General features: G+C 42.5%; 1 protein-coding gene across 4 annotated transcripts in view; it reads right to left on the bottom strand.

Annotated features, from left to right (window-relative positions):
* The window catches only part of Stim1 (stromal interaction molecule 1), a 231,464-nt gene that overhangs the window by 80,802 nt on the left and 131,441 nt on the right, over positions 1-19,221 (bottom strand). For all 4 annotated transcript variants that reach the window (XM_045145675.1, XM_004650978.2, XM_045145674.1 and 1 more), the window contains exon 2: positions 18,664-18,794. In XM_045145675.1, the coding sequence (XP_045001610.1) occupies positions 18,664-18,794 (131 nt within the window). The remainder of the gene's footprint in view (positions 1-18,663; positions 18,795-19,221) is intronic.

Genomic DNA, 19,221 nt, shown 5'->3' with positions numbered 1-19,221 from the left:
GAATATCATTAGGATTGACAGAAACCATGGGGAATTTTAAAGTTGGACTGAATGCATTGCATTTTACACCATTGATGGTTATCAGTTTATGGGGGCCAGGGATGGAATGTGGTGATTTGATTCAGGTGCCCTCCATAAACTTAGGTGTTCTGAATGCTAGGTTCCCAGCTGATGGAGATTTGGGAATTAGCACTTCCTGGAGGGAGCGCATTGTTGGGAGCAGGCCTAGGGGTGTTGCAGCCAGTTTCCTCTTGCCAGTGTTTGGCCCGCTCTCCTATTGCTATTGTCCAACCAGGAGGGATGTCCACCCTCCGCTCATGCCATCATTGAGCTTCCCCTTGAGTCTATAAGACAAAATAAACCTTTTTTCCCACAAGCTGGTTGGGTGTTTCCTGCCAGCAATGCAAACCAGACTACAACAGGGGCACATGTGTCTGGAATTCATTTGCAGTGGCTGGGGGCCCTGGTGTGCCTATTCTCTCTCTCTCTCTCAATCTCTCTCTCTCTCTCTCTCTCTCTCTCTCTCTCTCTCTCTCTCTCAAATAAATAATAAATAAATAGCTATAAAGAAAAATGAGGCTATGAATTTCACAGCAAAATAGATAGATTTAGAAAATATACTAAGTGGCCAGGCTCAGAAAGACAAATACTAGGTTCTCTCTCATATACAGATCCTAACTTTAATTTTTTTTTAATTTGTATGTAGAATGGAGTGTTTGTAGAGGCCAGGAAGCTAGAAAGGAGCCATGGAGGGGGGGGGGGGAATAAGGAAAAGGAACACATATGTAAGCAGAGGGATGGAATCCTGGGGCTGAAAAGGTTAAGGTGATCAAGGGAGGGGAACGGAGGAGAGAGGGGGAAGGAGGGCTTGCCAAAACTAAAAACTTTATGAAAAAGCCATAACAGACTGGAAGGAAAGATACCTCAGTGGTTAAAGTCTCTTGCTTGCAAATTCCCCACTACCTACATAAAGCCAGACACATAAAATGGTACATAGGTCTGGAGTTTAGTTTCAGTGTCAAGAAGCTATGATGTGTTTGTACTTATATTCATAGCCTCCCTCTCTCCCTCTCTCTCTATCTCTCTCTCTCTCTCCCCTCTCTCTCTCTCTCCCTCCCTCCTCCCCTCCCTCCCTCTCTCTCAAGTAAATGAATAAATATATAGGAAATTGAGGTTTAAAAAAATAAAAGGAAACCCACTTCTTTGTTAACTAATTAAAAATATAATTAACACTGGTGCTGGGCCCATGTTCCACATTCTCATTTTGTTCCTTTGTGGCTACCCCACCCTTTCTGATAATTGATGTACAAAAGAAAGCTAGATGCTCAGAACCCTTGGAAGAGAAGAGGGGAAGAAGACAAGGGTAAGGCTAGAGGATGGGATTTGCCAAGGGCCTGGGCAGAGCGCTCTGATCATCTGGGACCCGCTGCATGACAGCCCCAAGGAAACCTCATGCGAAAGGGCCCTGGGTTCTCCCAATTCCACCCTCTCCTCCAGCCAAGGCAGAAAAGAAGTGCAGCCCACTTTTCATCAGAAAGGAAAACTGTGATCAGCTTTGCAGAGAAGGTTCTACCTGATGCTCTTACCTAGCATATTATCTGACCATGCACTAGGACATCACATTCAAAAGGACAAAAAAGTAAATACTTGAGTGAGCTTGTATTATGAAATTAGTATAACTGAGAATATCTGCTTTCCAGGCTGAAGTGACTCATTCAGTTTTCTAGCCCTGCTTTCGTCCTCTGTAATTTGTGGTAATTAAGCTTTTTTGTTTGTTTGTTTGTTTTGTTTTGTTTTGTTGAGGTAGGGTCTTACTCTAGCCCAGGCTGACCTGGAATTCACTATCTAGTCTCAGGGTGGTCTCAAACTCATGGCAATCCTCCTACCTCTGCCTCCCAAGTACTGGAATTAAAGGTGTTATTTGATCATAATTCCTCCTTCTGTCCCCCTCCCCTATTCCTTTCCACTGCTCTCCAACATGACTCTTCTATTTCAGTGACTTTTTTTTTTTTTTGCCCTCCTCCATCATCCATGTTGAAATGTTGATGAGCTCAACATTGTGCTGGTCTTGTATAAGCAATGACAGCTGCTGTGACATCATGACATACATACGTACACACACACACACACACACACACGAGAGAGAGAGAGACTGAGAGCTCTAGGTTGGGCAGAAACTTCCCATAAAGGTGGCTAATACTGCTCCTAGACATCATAGGTTGTTACAGGAAAACCAGTGTCAGAAATGGGAGTTGTTGATCACTGAAGCCCTACAACAAGACAGGCTACTGCTAAGGCTCTTGGCTATCCAACAAAAGAAGATGGTAAAACCCTATTGCTGAAAATACCACAAATGTAAGTCACAGCATACTGAAAAACCAAGCTGGAACAAGGCTAGAAGCTGTTTCCTTTCTGTCTAGCAGTCATAGTGTTCGAATATGCAATGCAGCCAGCTGGGGGAGAAAAGTCATCAACAGGCATCCAACTGTAGATCCACTCTACATGCCATACAACTGACTCAGCCAGGTGAGAGGCGCTCAATGGTGCAATGGTGGCATGACTGTTAACAGTTACCTCCCCACTGCTGGGACAAAACACCCAACCAGAAGCAGCTTGTGAAAGGAAAAGGTTTATTTATGGCTTATAATTTGAAAGGGATGTTTCATCATAGCAAGAGCAGACAGCTGGGCATCACATCATCAAATGAGCATGGAGGAAGTAACAGAGTAAGCTGAGTGGCAAGAGGGGCTGGGCTACAATATGCCAAGATTTGCCCCCAGAGTCACACCTCCCCCAGCCAGGCTACACCTCTCAAAGACTCTACCAGCTGGGAACTAAGTATGAGGCTGAACCACAAACACATGAGGCAATGGTGGACATTTTACACTCAAACCACCACAACAGCTACGGGGGTACACCCACTGCTCTGTGATGGGATCTGAGGCCCATTCCGTGGGAAAGAATTCGTCGCAGATACTGAAAGACTAATTCAAAACCTATGGCCTGGAAAGTCATGAACCCTAGGGAAGGAGCCACAACTGCTGGTTGACTAAAAGACAGATATGTTGTACCCATAAAATTGCCTTCAGATATGTTTATTATGTTTATGGCCATAGATTAGTGCTGCTCTCACCTTTGGTCAAAGAAGCTTCCTTTTGCAGACAACGGTAACTACTGGGGAGACTCAGAACTCCTCAAAGTGCTGAGAATAAGTGACAGGTGAATGTTCAGTACTGAATGAGACATCTTGACCATGTTCTCCATGGCTGAGGGAATATTGCGGAAGAGCGGCCAGGACTAATATAAGAGCCAGAGGAGAGATAGCTCAGCAGTTAAGGTGCTTGCTGGCAAAGCCAAATGACCCGGGTTCAATTTCCCAGTACCCATGTAAAGCCAGATGCACAATGTGGTTGGTGCATGCACCTGGAGTTCATTTGCAGTGGCTAGAGGCCCTGGTATGCCTATTCTCTCTTTCTCTCTCTTAAATAAATAAATAAAGTATTTTTAAAATATAAGATCCAGATTATAGGGAAGAATACTTTAGGGTGTCATCTTCTGGCTTCATGTCTGATACATCATGATGTCACAGCAGCTGTCACTACTTACACAAGACCTGCACAATGTTGAGCTCATCAACATTTCAACATGGATGATGGAGGAGGGCAAAAAAAAAAAGTCACTGAAATAGAAGAGTCATGTTGGAGAGCAGTGGAAAGGAATAGGGGAGGGGAACAGAAGAAGGAATTGGGAGGGAATTATGATCAAATAACACTGTGAGCCAGACATGGTGGTGCACACCTTTAATCCCAGCACTTGGGAGGCTGAGATAGGAGGTTTACCATAAATTCAAGGCTATCCTGGACTACCAGGATCAGTCTGGGTAAGAGGGAGGCCCTCCCTCAAACAAAGCAAGAACAAAAAAAGTGTATACAAATAACATTATATTCAAGTATGAAAATTGTCAGTAAAGAAAAATAAAATTAGAACTGGGCATGGTGGCACATGCCTTTAGTCTCAGCACTCAGGAGGCAGAGGTAGGGGGATCACCATGAGTTTGAGGCCACCCTGAGAATACAGACTGAATTCCAGGTCAGTCTGGGCTACAGTGAGACCCTACCTCAAAAAACAAAAACAAAACAAAAAAGCTAGAACATGGTGTTGTACACCTTTAATCTCAGGAGGCTGAGACAGGAGGATTGCCATGAGTTCAAGGCCAGTCTGAGACTATATAAGTGAATTCCAGGTCAGCCTGTGCTACAGCAAGACCCTACCTCAAAAACAAAACAAGGAAGAAAGGGAGGGAGGGAGGGAGGGAGGGAGGGAGGGAGAAAATTCAGAACAAAAACTTGCTTCCTGCCCCCACCTCCTAATGACACTACTAATTACAGTTCAGAGATAAGAGCATGCCAAATGTGAGGTTCATACCAAGTATTCTGTAGTATGAGAAAGGAAGGATTACTTCCTGTAATAGGATGACCATTTAATCTAGAATACTCTTCAACAGAGGGCAATTGTGTTTCCCAAAGAAACTAATAATCATAACTGGCAATATTTTTGGTTGTCAAATGGGACAACAGGGAGATTTACTAGTGGTGTGTAATACGCAAAGCTAGGACACCACTAAGCACCCACAACGCACAGGACAGCTCCCCACAAGAATGGATTATCCCATCACAAAACCCTAATAATGCTGAGCTAACACAAGATAATGAGATAGCTAATCTGAAATCCTTTTAGTTGAGGGTAGGTGATCCCCCCCATTATTACTGTTGTTTTGTTTTGTTTGGGGGGTAGGGATTGAACCCAGAGCCTTGCTCATGCTAGGAAATTTGCTCTACCACTTGAGCTACATTCCTAGACCTAATTTGGAATTCTTGTACAGAGCAGCTCTCGTTAACTCTACAATACGTTAGAAGTGGTGAAAAAAAGAAAAAAAAAGACTTAGCGCCAATCACATGCCAGGCATTGTGCTTGGGGCTTTGCATTGTTCAACTCTAACAACAATCCTAAAAATATTTTCCTCAAATTGCTGAAAAAAAAAAAAAAATCAAGGCTTACTGTGGTGAAGTTATTTGCCCAAGGTTACAAAGCCAGTAAGTGGCAAAACCAAGTTTTGAAAACATGCCTATTTGCATCAGAAGGTATGCTTTTTCTAATGACAAGCTTTAGAATGACAAAGCTTTTTCTATGTTGGGCATGGTGCCAGGTGCTTTACATACATTATTCATTTAACATTTGCAAAATTTTTATAAGCTACCTACTATTATTATGACTCCAATTGCTAATTAAGAGAAAGGCTGGCCGGGCGTGGTGGCGCATGTCTTTAATCCCTGCTCTCGGGAGGCAGAGGTAGGAGGATTGCCATGAGTTTGAGGCCACCCTGAGAATACATAGTGAATTCCAGGTCAGCCTGGGCTAGAGTGAGACTCTACCTCAAAAAACAAAAAACAAAAAGAGAGAGAGAGAGAGAGAGAGAGAGAGAAAGGCTGCCTGGCATGGTGGCACATACCTTTAATCCCATGGAGGCAGAGATAGGAGGATCACTGTGAGGGTTTTTTCTTTTGTTTTGTTTTGTTTTGTTTTGTTGGTTTTTTTGAGGTAGGGTTTCACTCTAGCTCAGGCTGACCTGGAATTCACCATGTAGTCTCAGGGTGGCCTCGAACTCAGCAATCCTACTACCTCTGCCTCCCAAGTGCTGGGATTAAAGGCATGCGCCACCACGTCCGGCTGAGGATCACTATGAGTTAAGGCTAGCCTGGGACTACAGAATGAGTTCCAGGTCAGCCTGGGCTAGAGTGATCTTATACCTCTGAAAAACAAAAATCCAAAATAAATAAATAAATAAATAAATAAATAAGATACTTAAAAAAGAAAAAGGCTGATAAATACTATGTAATTTGGCAAGTTTCTACAAACTTACATCTATGTTGCTCCAGAGTACAACATTTTCTATTTCTCTACCAGCAATCACAGATACAAACAGAATCCTAAATTGATTAAAATGGCTTATATTGATGGTCAACTTGACGGGACCTACAGTCACCTAGGTAAATGAACCTCTGGGCATGCCTGTCAGGGACTATCTTGATTAGTTTAACTGAGGTGGGAAAGTCACCTTAACACTACTCCATGGTGAAGAAGATAGCCAGCTAAGCATTCATCACTGTGCTTCCTCGGAATGTGACCTGCCACCACGCCTCCCGACCACGATGGACTGCTACCTCAAACTGTAAGCTAAAATAACCCTTCCTCCCTTGAGCTGACTTTTGTCAGGTACTTATTCCCAGCAATGAGAAAAGTAACTAATACACAGATCTTGCAGCTTCCTGGGCTCACACTGTTACCTACCCATCACAGTGGTCAGTCACTCAACATAGTTAAGCATATATTTTGTTACACGCTCCACTGGGCATTGGGGGAAAAGAGACAAACTACATAAGGTTGTGAACTCTAACAAGGTTCACAATTTGATAAGAGAAACATCAGATTAAATATCTGTTACATACATATCAACTTCCTGGAAATATAAAGAAAAGCTACTTGTATCCACTGAACTTGAATTAAGTGTGAGTAGCTAGGAACTTTTTTTCTTTTTTAAGGTAGAGCCTCACTCTAGCCCAGGCTGACCTGGAATTCACTATGTAGTTTCAGAGTGGCCTTAAACTCACAGAGATCCTTCTCCCTCCGCCTCCTGAGTATTGAGATTAAAGGCATGCACCACCATGCCCAGCCATTTTTTTTCTTAATATATAATCATAGTAACTTGTTTGTGTATAGTCCTGTGAGTTTTTTTTTTTTTAATTTTTATTAACATTTTCCATGATTATAAAATATATCCCATGGTAATTCCCTCCCTCCCCACCCCCACACTTTCCCGTTTGAAATTCCATTCTCAATCATATTACCTCCCCATTACAATCATTGTAATTACATATATACAATATCAACCTATTAAGTATCCTCCTCCCTTCCTTTCTCCACCCTTTATGTCTCCTTTTCAACTTACTGGCCTCTGCTACTAAGTATTTTCATTCTCACACAGAAGCCCAGTCATCTGTAGCTAGGATCCCCATATGAGGGAGAACATGTGGCGCTTGGCTTTCTGGGCCTGGGTTACCTGACTTAGTATAATACTTTCCAGGTCCATCCATTTTTCTGCAAATTTCATAACTTCATTTTTCTTTACCGCTGAGTAGAACTCCATTGTATAAATGTACCACATCTTCATTATCCATTCATCTGTTGAGGGACATCTAGGCTGGTTCCATTTCCCAGCTATTATAAATTGAGCAGCAATAAACATGGTTGAGCATGTACTTCTAAGGAAATGAGATGAGTCCTTTGGATATATGCCTAGGAGTGCTATAGCTGGGTCATATGGTAGATCAATCTCTAGCTGCTTTAGGAACCTCCACACTGTTTTCCACAATGGCTGGACCAGATTGCATTCCCACCAGCAGTGCAGAAGGGTTCCTTTTTTTCCACATCCCCGCCAACATTTATGATCATTTGTTTTCATGATGGTGGCCAATCTGACAGGAGTGAGATGGAATCTCAATGTAGTTTTAATCTGCATTTCCCTGATGACTAGTGACGTAGAACATTTTTTTAGGTGCTTATATGCCATTCGTATTTCTTCCTTTGAGAACTCTCTATTTAGCTCCTTAGCCCATTTTTTGATTGGCTTGTTTGATTCCTTATTAGTTAACTTTTTGAGTTCTTTGTATATCCTAGATATTAATCCTCTATCAGATATATAGCTGGCGAAGATTTTTTCCCATTCTGTAGGTTGCCTCTTTGCTTTTTTCACTGTGTCCTTTGTGGTGCAAAATCTTTGTAATTTCATTAGGTCCCAGTGGTTAATCTGTGGTTTTATTGCCTGAGCAATTGGGGTTGTATTCAGAAAGTCTTTGCCAAGACCAATATGTTGAAGGGTTTCCCCTACTTTTTCCTCTAGCAGTTTCAAAGTTTCCGGTCTGATGTTAAGGTCTTTAATCCATTTGGACTTAATTCTTGTGCATGGCGAGAGAGAAGAATCTATTTTCATCCTTCTGCAGATATTTATCCAGTTTTCAAAACATCATTTGCTGAAGAGGCTGTCTCTTCTCCAATGAGTATTTTTGGCATTTTTATCGAATATCAGGTGGCTATAGCTGCTTGGGCTTACATCTGGGTCCTCTATTCTGTTCCACTGATCTACATGTCTGTTTTTGTGCCAGTACCATGCTGTTTTTGTTACTATGGCTCTGTAGTATAGGTTAAAATCAGGTATGGTGATACCACCAGCCTCTTTTTTGTTGCTCAGTATTATTTTAGATATTCGAGGTTTTTTATGATTCCAAATGAATTTTTGGATTGTTTTTTCTATTTCCATGAAGAAAGCCTTTGGAATTTTGATAGGGATTGCATTAAATGTGTAGATTGCTTTAGGTAAGATTGCCATTTTCACGATATTGATTCTTCCAAGCCAGGAACAAGGGATGTTTCTCCACTTTCTAGTGTCTTCTGCAATTTCTCGCTTGAGTGTCTTAAAGTTCTCATTGTATAGATTCTTTACTTCCTTAGTTAGGTTTATTCCAAGGTATTTTATTTTTTTTGATGCAATTGTGAATGGGAGTGATTCTCTGATTTCATCCTCTGTGTGTTTGTTGTTAGCATATACGAAGGCTACTGATTTCTGTGTATTTATTTTGTATCCTGCTACATTGCTGTGAGTTTTAATATATATTTAGATTCTCATAATGCCTTCCACAACTTGGGTAGACAAGGGATGATTCTGTTGCCCCATAAAATTCTCCAATGCTAACATTTTGTAGTCAAACTGGCAGTAACTGATGTACTTTCTAGCCCTCAGGATTTGCCTTTATCAGAATATCATATAAATAGAATCATATTTTTATTGTTTTATTAAAGATGGGGTCTCAATATGTAGCCCTAGTTAGTCTGGAACTCACTATATAGACCAGACTACCCTCAAAGTTGTGGTAATCCTCCTGTCTCTGCCTCCTGAGTGTTAGGATCACAGGCATGTGCCGTTGTGCCTGGCTTCTCATGTGTTATATTTTATTAAATTTACTTGTGAGCAGAAAGAGAGAGAATGTATGTGTGTGTACAAGGGCCTCTTGCTACTGCAAACAAACTCCAGACACATGCACCTCTTTGTGCATCTGGCTTTACATGGATACTGGGGAATCAAAACTGGGCCATCAGGTTTTCTAAGCAAGTACTTTTAACTGCTGAGCCATCCTCTCAAGCCCATCATGTGTAATTTTTTTAAGTATATTTTATTTTTACTTATTTATTTGTAAGCAGAGAGGAAAGAGGGAGAAAGGGAGGGAAGGAGAGAGAGACAGAGAGAGAAAGAGAGAATCACATGCCAGGGAATCCTGCCACTGTAAATGAACTCCAGATTCATGTGCCTCTTTGTGCATCTGGCTTTACGTGGGTACTGGGAAATCATACCTGGGTTATCAGGCTTTGCAAGCAATGCCTTAACCACTAAGTTATCTCTCCAGCCCCAGATTCCATTCCTTTTATTGACAATTTCCACTGTCCATCTATCAACTGAAGGACATTTGGGTTGTCTCCCAAGATTATGAGTAAAACTGCTATAAATATTCTATAAATATTCATGCACTAGCTGGACATGGTAATGCATGCACTCAAGAGACTGAGACAGAAGGATCCCAATTTTGAGGTCAGTCTGGACTACACAGTGAGTTCCAGGCTAGCTTGGACTACATAGTAAGACCTTGCTCAAAATCAAATTCATGTACAAATTTTAGTGTAGATACAGAAATTTTAGTTTACATATAGAAGCCGAATTACTAGGAAATTTGTTTGCAGTGGCAGGAAGCCTTGGCGCACTCATTCTCTCTCTCAAGTAAATAAATACATATAAAATATATTTTAAAAGAAGAATTACTAGGAAATGTAACAAGTTATGTTTAGCTTTTGCGGTACTGTCAAACTCTAATCTTGCAGTCCAATCAGCAAGTGTTCAGTGCCTGTTCTTCCTCATCCAGCCCCTGGTACTGTCAACTTAAAAATTTGGGGGGAGCCAGGCATGGTTGTACATACCTTTAATCCCAGCACTCGGGAGGCTGAGGTAGGAGGACCACCATGAGTTTGAGGCCACCCTGAGACTACATAGTGAATTCCAGGTCAGCCTGGGCTAGAGTGACATCCTATCTCGAAAAACCAAAAAGAAAAAAAGAAAAAATTGGGGGGCTCTGGGAAGATAACTCAGTGGAAAAAGTGCTTTCCACACAAGTCTGAGTTCAGATTCCCAGAACCTACTGAAAGCTGGAATCTGTGGCAGGCTTCTGCAGTCCCAGCACATAGGCAATGGTGAAAGGAGAGGCAGAGACAGAACTTCCCAGAAGCTCCTGGACCAGCTAGCCAGCAAATGCAATAGTGACCACCAATGAGAGCAAGAGAGCCTACCTTAGACAAGGTGGAAGGTGAGAACTGATACCTAGTTGTCCTCTTGGTCTCCACAGGCAAGCTGTGGCACATGCATGCCTGAACTCACACATTTAAAATACGAAATAAATTGATCTTAGCCATCACCAAAAATACAAAATAAATTATCTTGGCCAACTAAATAGGTGTGTATTAGAATCTCACTGTGGATTTCATTTTCATTTTCCTAGTGAATAATAATTTTGGGGTGAGGGTGGGCAGGGGTGGTCATGTAGCTCAGGCTGGCCTCAAACTCCCTATGTAGCTGAGAATGACTTTGAACATCTGATCCTTCTACTTTTGCCTCCCAGTACTAGGATTACAAGCATGAACCATCATGCCTGACTTTTTTTTTTTTTTTTTGAGACATGGTCTCTGTGTGCCTTTCCAGCTTAGAACTCCATGTGTCATGTTGGCCTTGAACTTACAATGATCCTCCAGCCTCTGCTTCTACAATGCAGAGACTACAGGGGTACCATGCCCAGATGTGCTGAGAACTTTTAATAACACTTTTCGTTATTTAATCCTGACAATTCTGCCAAGGAATGAATCATTAATCATGATTTTACCCTGCAAAAACAAAAGGGGAAGTCACTGATGACAGCTATGTCTAATGTTTTCTCATCACTTAATCACCTATGATATACCGATCAACAGAATGCAAGCTCTAGAAAAATAAATCTTATCTGTTTTGTTCACAAGGAAAATTCAAGCCCTCAATCACTACCAGGCACATAATGGACATTCATTTAGAATGGGCTTAATAACTGAATGCCTTAATTTTATAGGTAGGCACCAGAGAAGAAAATAACACTGCTCTCAAAGACTCTGGCCCATGGCTGGGGATGAAGCTCAGTTGGTCAAGTAGTTGCCTAGCATGCATGGTGCTCTAGATTCAGTCCCCAGCTCTCATAAACGGGCATGATGGTGCAGGCCTATAATCCCAGCACTCAGAGGTGGAGGCAGAGGATCAGAAATTCAGGATCATCCTCAGATACATAGCAAGGTCTAGAACAGCCTAGATCACTCAGTGAGTTCCAGGCCAGCCTGGGCTTCAGAATGAAACTCTGAAATAAAAAAAAGGAAAAGGAAAGAAAGTAAGTAGGTGAGCTTGGGCATGCCGCTCAGTAGTAGGGCATTTGCCTGGTATGGGCAGGACCCTGAGTTCAATCTCCAGCACTAGCAAAAATGGCTCAATTTTTTCAAGTCCTAGAACTGAGGCAGATCTTTCAGTTCACTCTAGTTATTTGAAAACCTTAGCAATATGGGGTTGAATAAATTAAGTTTCCTTTTTTAGAACTGGGACTTGAATTCAGAGAGGACCTCATACATGATAAACAAGTTTTCTACCACTGGCTATACCCAGTCCTTTATTTATTTTTTATTTTGAGACAGGGTTTCACTAGCCCAAGCAGACTTTAAAAGTTGCAAACCCCTGTGTCAGCCTGCTGAGCAGCTAAGCTTACAGGCTTGAGCCACCATACCTGGCTTGAATGAGGCTTTTTTTTACTAAGGGTCCCTTTAGATTTCTACTAAGGTTCTTGGGTGATCAACAATACTTTTAGATAGGTCACAGAAATATCAAGTCCTTGACAGCCAACATAACCAGGGTTTCATCCACAGTGCTTCACAATACCTACCATTCTAAGTCCTGAGATCCTGAACTCCAGTACATGTATGTTTAGACTGACAGCAGCACACACACGTTACTAGTTTCTCTGGTCAGGACTGTGGCTTATAATTGATGATAAAATTACATGCTAAGCCTGGCGTGGTGGCACACACCTTTAATCCCAGCACTCAGGAGGTAGAGGTAGGAGGATCGCCGAGAGTCCGAGGCCACCCTGAGACTCCATAGTGAATTCCAGGTCAGCCTGAGCTCGAGTGAGACCCTACCTCAAAAGACCAAAAAAAAAAAAAAAAAAAAAAAAAGGCACGCTAGCAGGCCTTTCTAACCAAAGAAGCCTGAAATGACTGCAAGAACAGGAGAAGCCAATGCAAAGCAGAAGCTGTGCTGAAAAAGAACATCTCATCACTGCTACAGAGAAAGCGGGGTGACAGCTTTTGGGTTATTTTGGAACAGTTTGTGCTGATGAGATTTTTGTTGTGGTAACATTCCTCTAAAAAGAACATTTTCTTCCTTTTCTCATTGACAAAGCAACTCAGCAGAATGTGAAAGAAGGAGACAGGGTGACAAAGATATCCAGGAATTTTTAGACCTTACCTTCTTTTTTTAAAAAAAAAAAATTTGCGTGTACATGTGTGCATATCTTGCCACTATAAATGAATGCCTGTTTACATATGAAGCTGGGGAATTAATCAAGGCAGGCAGGTTTTGCAAGCAAGCACCATTAAACACTGAGCAATCAAATCAGTCCCTATATTACCTTCTTAACTGTGGTGCTGTTCAGTCCTCAGTGTTGGGCAATGTCCTAGGGCAATGATCAGGACACCTTTATGTCTCACTTACCACCAGGATCATGGCTCTATTCTTTGCACAGATAAATAAAATGTTTGTCCTTTGAAGGTCAGTGCCACTTATAGATATTACCAAAAATTTAGATATTCTGGTCATAATTTTGTCTCTACCTGGGCCCCACTTCCAGCTTTTTGTTTGATAGTTTCCTACCACACTTACTCTGTATAATCAAACCAACCCACTGTGCTTCTTACTACCTCCACACATTTCTCATGCTGGTGCTCCACTTTTTTTTTTTTTTTTATTTATATGAGAGAGAGAGAATGTGCATGCTAGGTCTTTCAGTCATTGCAAATGAACTCCACATGCATGCACCACCTTTTGCATCTGGCTTATGTGGGTCCCGGGGAATCAAATCTGGGTCTTTTGGCTTTGCAGGCAAGCACCTTAACTATTGAACCATCTCTCCAGCAAAATTCTCCACTTCTTAAGTATCCCTACACATTCCATACTATCCAAATTCTATTTTTCTAGGAATTTAAGTTTCCTCCTCCTTGAATTCCTTAGATATTGTACACCTCATTCTTTTTTTCAAAGTCATAGATTTTTATTTCTTTTCTTTTTCTTCCAAATTTTATTAACAACTTCCATGATTATAAAAAATACCCCATGGTAATACCCCCCCACTTTCCCCTTTGAAACAACATTCTCCATCATATCCCCTCCCCATCTCTATCAGTCTCTCTTTTAATTTTGATGTCATGATCTTTTCCTCCTCTTATGATGGTCTTGTGCAGGTAGTGTCAGGCACTGTGAGGCCATAGATATCCAGGCCATTTTGTGTCTGGAGGGAGCATGTTGTATGGTGTCCTACCCTTCCTTTGGCTCTTTTATTTATTTTTTTTAAGAGAGATTGGGAGAAAGAAAGACAGAGAGAGGAGAGAAAGAATTGGTGCACCTCAGCCACTGCAATCGAACTCCAGATTCTTGTGCCACCTAGCGGGAATGTACAACCTAACACTTGCCTCACCTTTGTGCATCTGGCTAACACGGGATCTGGAGAGTAGAACACAGGTCCTTAGGCTTCACAGGCAAGCATCTTAACCACTAAGCCATCTCTCCAGCCTGTATGTTTCATTCTTAGACAATGATCATTTCATTCTCACAGAAGAATCCCATTTGCATGGTGGTGTACATCTTTAATCCCAGCACTTGGGAGTCAGTGGTAGAAGGATCACTGTGAGTTTGAGGCCAGCCTGAGACTGTATAGTGAATCCCAGGTCAGCTTGGGCTAGAGTGAAACTATACCTCAAAAACAAAAAACAAGCTGGGCGTGGTGGCGCACGCATTTAATCCCAGCACTCGGGAGGCAGAGGTAGGAGGATCGCCATGAGTTTGAGGCTACCCTGAGATGACAGAGTTAATTCCAGGTCAGCCTGGACTAGAGTGAGACCTTACCTCGAAAAAAAAAAAAAAAACAAAAGTTTAAACTTTCTAAGATTGGAGTCCCTAATAATAAAACCAACTTCAAAAGACTATTAAGAAAATTGGCCTGGAGAGATGGCCCAGCAGTTAAGGCACTTGCCTGCAAAGCCTAACGACCTGGTTCAATTCCCCAGTACCCATGTAAAGCCAGATTCACAAAGTGGCCCATGCATCTGGAGTTTGCTTGCAGTGGCTGGAGGGCCTAGAGTACCCATTCTCTGTTTAATCTCCAGTCTATCTCTCTCTGCTTGCAAATAAATAAAAAAAATATATTTTTACAAAAGAAAATTAAATAAGTAACTGTGCAAAGAGCTTAATGATGTCTGGCATAGAGTAAGAGTTCAATAAATGATAACTACTTCTGTGGTTTTCTAATTCACTTATTTATTTACTTATGTATTTATAGGCAGAGTCTTATGCAACTCAAGCAGGACTCAGCTCAAACTCTCCTGACCCTCCAGACTACTGGGATTATAGGTATGCCCCCACATTCAGCCAATCTGCCATTTCTAAAATCTGAAACTCCAACTCCTTATATATTTAAAGATAGAAATAACAAAAAATTTAAATTAGAGCTGGAGAGATGGCTCAACAGTTAGCAACACTCACTTACAAAGCCTGACTGCTTGGGTTCAAGTGCCCACATAAAGCCAGATGCACAAAGTGGTACATGTGTCTAGAGTTTGTTTTGCAATGGCAGGAAACTCTGGCATGCCCATTTTCTGTCTCATTCTCACTCTCTATCTCCTTGCAAATAAATAAAGTAGTTTTTAAAAATTAAAAAATAATAACAATAGACATATTACTGAGGACAGAAGAGACTGCTCAGTGGTTAAAGGCACTTGTCTACAAAGCCTGTTGGTCTGGGCTCCATTCCCCAGTGTTCATGTAAGGCAAGATGCACAAAGTGGTACGTGCATCTAGAACTTGTGTGCAGTGGCAAGACACCCTGGCATACCCATTCTCATTTTCTCCCTCTCTCTCTCCCCTCTCTCAAATAAATAAAAATATTACTTTAATATTATGATTTGGATACGAAACATCCTTTAAAAGTAGTGTCATGTGATGAGGTTGTCAAGTGGTTAAGGAAATGACTGTTAAAAAGGCTTGGTTCCAGTGGTAAGATCCAGTCATTGAGAGATTCATGGATTAATGGGTTCATATAATATGATGGCATTGAGAGATAGGGACTAGTTGCAGGAAACAGGTCTCTGAGAGAGGAAGGTGTGTATCCTATTGCATTAATTACTTTCTCATTTCTGTGAACAAACAGCCAATCAGGAAGCAACTTGAGAAAGACACGGGTTTATTTCTGGCTTACAGTTTTGAGGGGAAGTTTCATGGCCGGGAGGCATGGTGGCAGAGCGGGAAGCCAGCATGCCACTTTGGCAGGCAGGAAGCAGAGGGCTAAATAGGAAGTGGAGCCCAGCTATAAAACCTCAAGGTGGCCGGATGTGGTGGTGCACGCCTTTAATTCTAGCACTCAGTAGGCAGAGGTAGGATTATTTCTGTGAGTTCGAAGCCAGCCGAGACTACATAGTGAATTCTAGGTCAGCCTAGGCTAGAGTGAAACCCTACGTTAAACAAGCAAAACAAACAAACAAAACAGCGACCTCAAGGCCCATCCCTACAGCCCACTTCCTCCAGCAAGGCTCCACTTCTTCCCAAACAATGCCAACAACTGGGACCAACCGTTTAAACACACAAGCTTATAGGGGACACTTTATGTTCAACCATGACACCTGGAAAGATAGACCTTGCTGCTTCCTTAGGGTCATGAGGTGAACAGCTCTGCTCTGCCATGTAGCACGATCAGTCTGCCAACCACTGCCCCAGAAACAACTTAACTAATGAGCCAGTGGACTGAACCTTCTGAAACAGTGACCCATGACAAATCCTTCCTCCCTCAAGTTTGCCTTCTCCAGTGTTTTGTTGTACGGCACAAAGCTGGCAATAACAGTGAGCATTCTCTTCTCCAGGCTAAAGTTTCTTCACTAGACTAAGTGCAGACACAATCCATCTTCAGCTGTCCTATTTACCATCCCGTCTCCTAGCACAGTGAAGGACACCAACACAGTAGATACTAAATCAGTATTACCAGACTCTGTTAAATGCTATTCATTGCACTTTCCGCATTCTTCATCATCATCATCACTCCTCTCTGTATGCTCTCTCTTTTCTTTAAGGTTTAGAAGAATTTATTAGGTTAAAAGAAGGATGGCTGGGTGTGGCGGCACTCATCTGTAATCCCAGAACTCGGGAGGCAGAGGTAGGAGGATCGCTGTGAGTTCAAGGCCAGCTGAGACTACAGAGTAAGTTTAGGTGAGCCTGGGCTAGAGTAAGACCCTACCGGGGGAGGAGGGGTTGGAAACAGAGAGGAAAGAGGAGCAAGTACAGAGAGTTCCTGCCGTGAGGGAGGCCAGAGCAGGTCATGTGGGAGTTACGAGTCCTCCCCTTCCCATCTCAGCCCATGTGGGCTGAAAGGAGCGGGGTTACCAGAGCAAGGACCTGGAGGTTTAGGAGAGATGAATAGCTAAACCAAAAGCTCTGTATGGTCTCTTGTTGTTCTAGATCTTTCTGATGATATGACATCCAAAATGTGACATAAGAGCCAGGCATGGTAGCACATGCCTTTAATCCCAGCACTTGGGAGGCAGAGGTAGGAGGATCGCTGTGAGTTCAAGGCCACCCTGAAACTACATAGTGAATTCCAGCTTAGCCTGGGCTAGAGTGAGACCCTAAAAAAATTGAAACAAAACACAAAATGTAACATAAAACTCAAAGACAGGCTGTCTAGAAAGGAGAAGAGACCAGGTTTATTTCCTCTTCCATAGGATACATTGTCACTGTTGGATATTTGGCATGACATGCTGATAAGAGCACAGAAGTAGCTGGTTCGTGTTGAACTTGAAAACAAGAGCCCTTTGAATCTTTTTACACATGACCTTGCACTCTAGGCTCTGCTAATGTGGAGCTGTGGTAATGCCAAGGGAGAAAACAAAAGGAGAGCTTTTTCTACTTAGAGATCTCTCCAGTTCTTACTATCTGGACCTCTCAACTGGCCCCCCACGACTACAGCTGGAAAGTTAGACTGGCCTTTCTAAGATTTGCTTCTTCCTCACAAATAGAGTATACATGCCCAGAGTCAGGATCTGCCTAGTCTGTCTTCTCTCCTACATGCCAACATAGGGCCAAGGACAGATTAATGCCCTCTATGCCTGGCAGGGTTATATTAAAAATCAGGGGATGGGCTGGAGAGATGGTTTAGCAGTTACGGCGTTTACCTGCAAAGCCAAAGGACCTTGGCTCGATTCCCCAGGTCCCACGTAAGCCAGATGCACAAGGGGAGCACATGCATCTGAAATTCATTTGCAGTGGCTGGAGGCCTGGTGTGCCCATTCTCACTCTCTCTCTCTCTCTCTCTGCCTCTTTCTCTCTCTCTCTCTCAAATAAATAAATAAAAATAAAGTTAAAAAAGGTAAAATTTTAAAAAATAGATCAGGGGAAATTGTAGAGGACATCGCAGGAATCCCTTTCCTTCCCAAACAGCGTAGCTCCATTGGTATTATGATACCAGCCAGTGGGCAGGGGCGGGCACACTCAAGCGCAGGCCTCGGCACAGAGCCTGTCCTCTGCCAGGGTGGCTCCAGACTGTGCTCTGCTGACAGCCTTGTTGCCTGGTGGGGATGAGACCCCAGAGAATAAGCGCTCTCTGTTGGGAATGGCCTAGATAGCTTTCAAAAACTACTTCAGGGCTGGAGAGGTTGCTCAGTGGCTAAGGCATTTGCCTGCAAAGCCTAGCAACCCAGGTTCGATTCCCCAGTGCCCATGTAAGGCCAAATGCACAATGTGGCACATGCATCTGGAGTTCATTTGCAGAGGCTGGAGGCCCTGGCGTGCCCATTCTCTTTGTCTCTCTTCTTTCTATCTCTCTTCTTACAAATAGATACATATAAAATAAGGAGATAAAGAAAAAGAAATAGTTGGGTTTTTTTAAATTTTTTGTTTATTCTTATTTATTTATTATTTGAGAGCAAAAGACAGAGAGAGAAAGAGGCAGAGAGAGAGAGAGAGAGAGAGGGAATGGGCCTCCAAACTCTAGATGTGTGCGCCCCGTTATGCATCTGGCTTACATGGGTCCTGGGGAGCCACACCTCGAACCAGGGTCCTTAGGCTTCACAGGCAAGTGCTTAACCGCTAAGCCATCTCTCCAGCCCCAAAATAGTTGTTTAAAAAAACAAAAACCTGTTCCACACAGAAAGAGGAGAGGGCTATGGCAGGGTGAGAAGGCTCACCTCATCGCTTTCTTCTACGTCCACATCACCATTGGCATCATCGTCCATCAGCTTGTGGATGTTGCGGACGGCCTCGAAGCTGAGCTTCTCATCCTCACTGTCGCACAGCGGCTTGTCGATACGGCAAAACTCTGCGCGGGAAAAGCAAGAAGCAACACTGCTCAGAGCACAGCACCCATCATCCACGTGAGTCAAAATCCTTAGCTTTTAGCCTCTCACTGGGCATTTTACCAACTACGTGTACAGTGCTGGAAGTGTGTCATCTAGCCTGCTACCTGTCCCCTACAATGCGCTGAGCTCTCTCGTACAGGGACAATGCTTTATTACTCTGCCATTTCCCTGACAAGTAAATCTAGCACAGGACTAGAACTTCCCTGGCACATAAACGAGATCATGAGGGTGTAACTCAGAAATATGTAGGAATAAGACTAGTGGAGAATTTACATAGGAAAAAATCTTCTATTCCTTACTAATCAGTGAAATACATATTCAAATATTATTTTAATAAAATGAATAAATGTAAATTACTATACTCTTTCTGGAACGAGAACAGCATGT

This window comes from Jaculus jaculus, chromosome 3 (assembly GCF_020740685.1).
Source record: "Jaculus jaculus isolate mJacJac1 chromosome 3, mJacJac1.mat.Y.cur, whole genome shotgun sequence".
Lineage (NCBI taxonomy): Eukaryota > Metazoa > Chordata > Mammalia > Rodentia > Dipodidae > Jaculus > Jaculus jaculus.
This window is presented reverse-complemented; position numbering and strand designations above follow the sequence as displayed.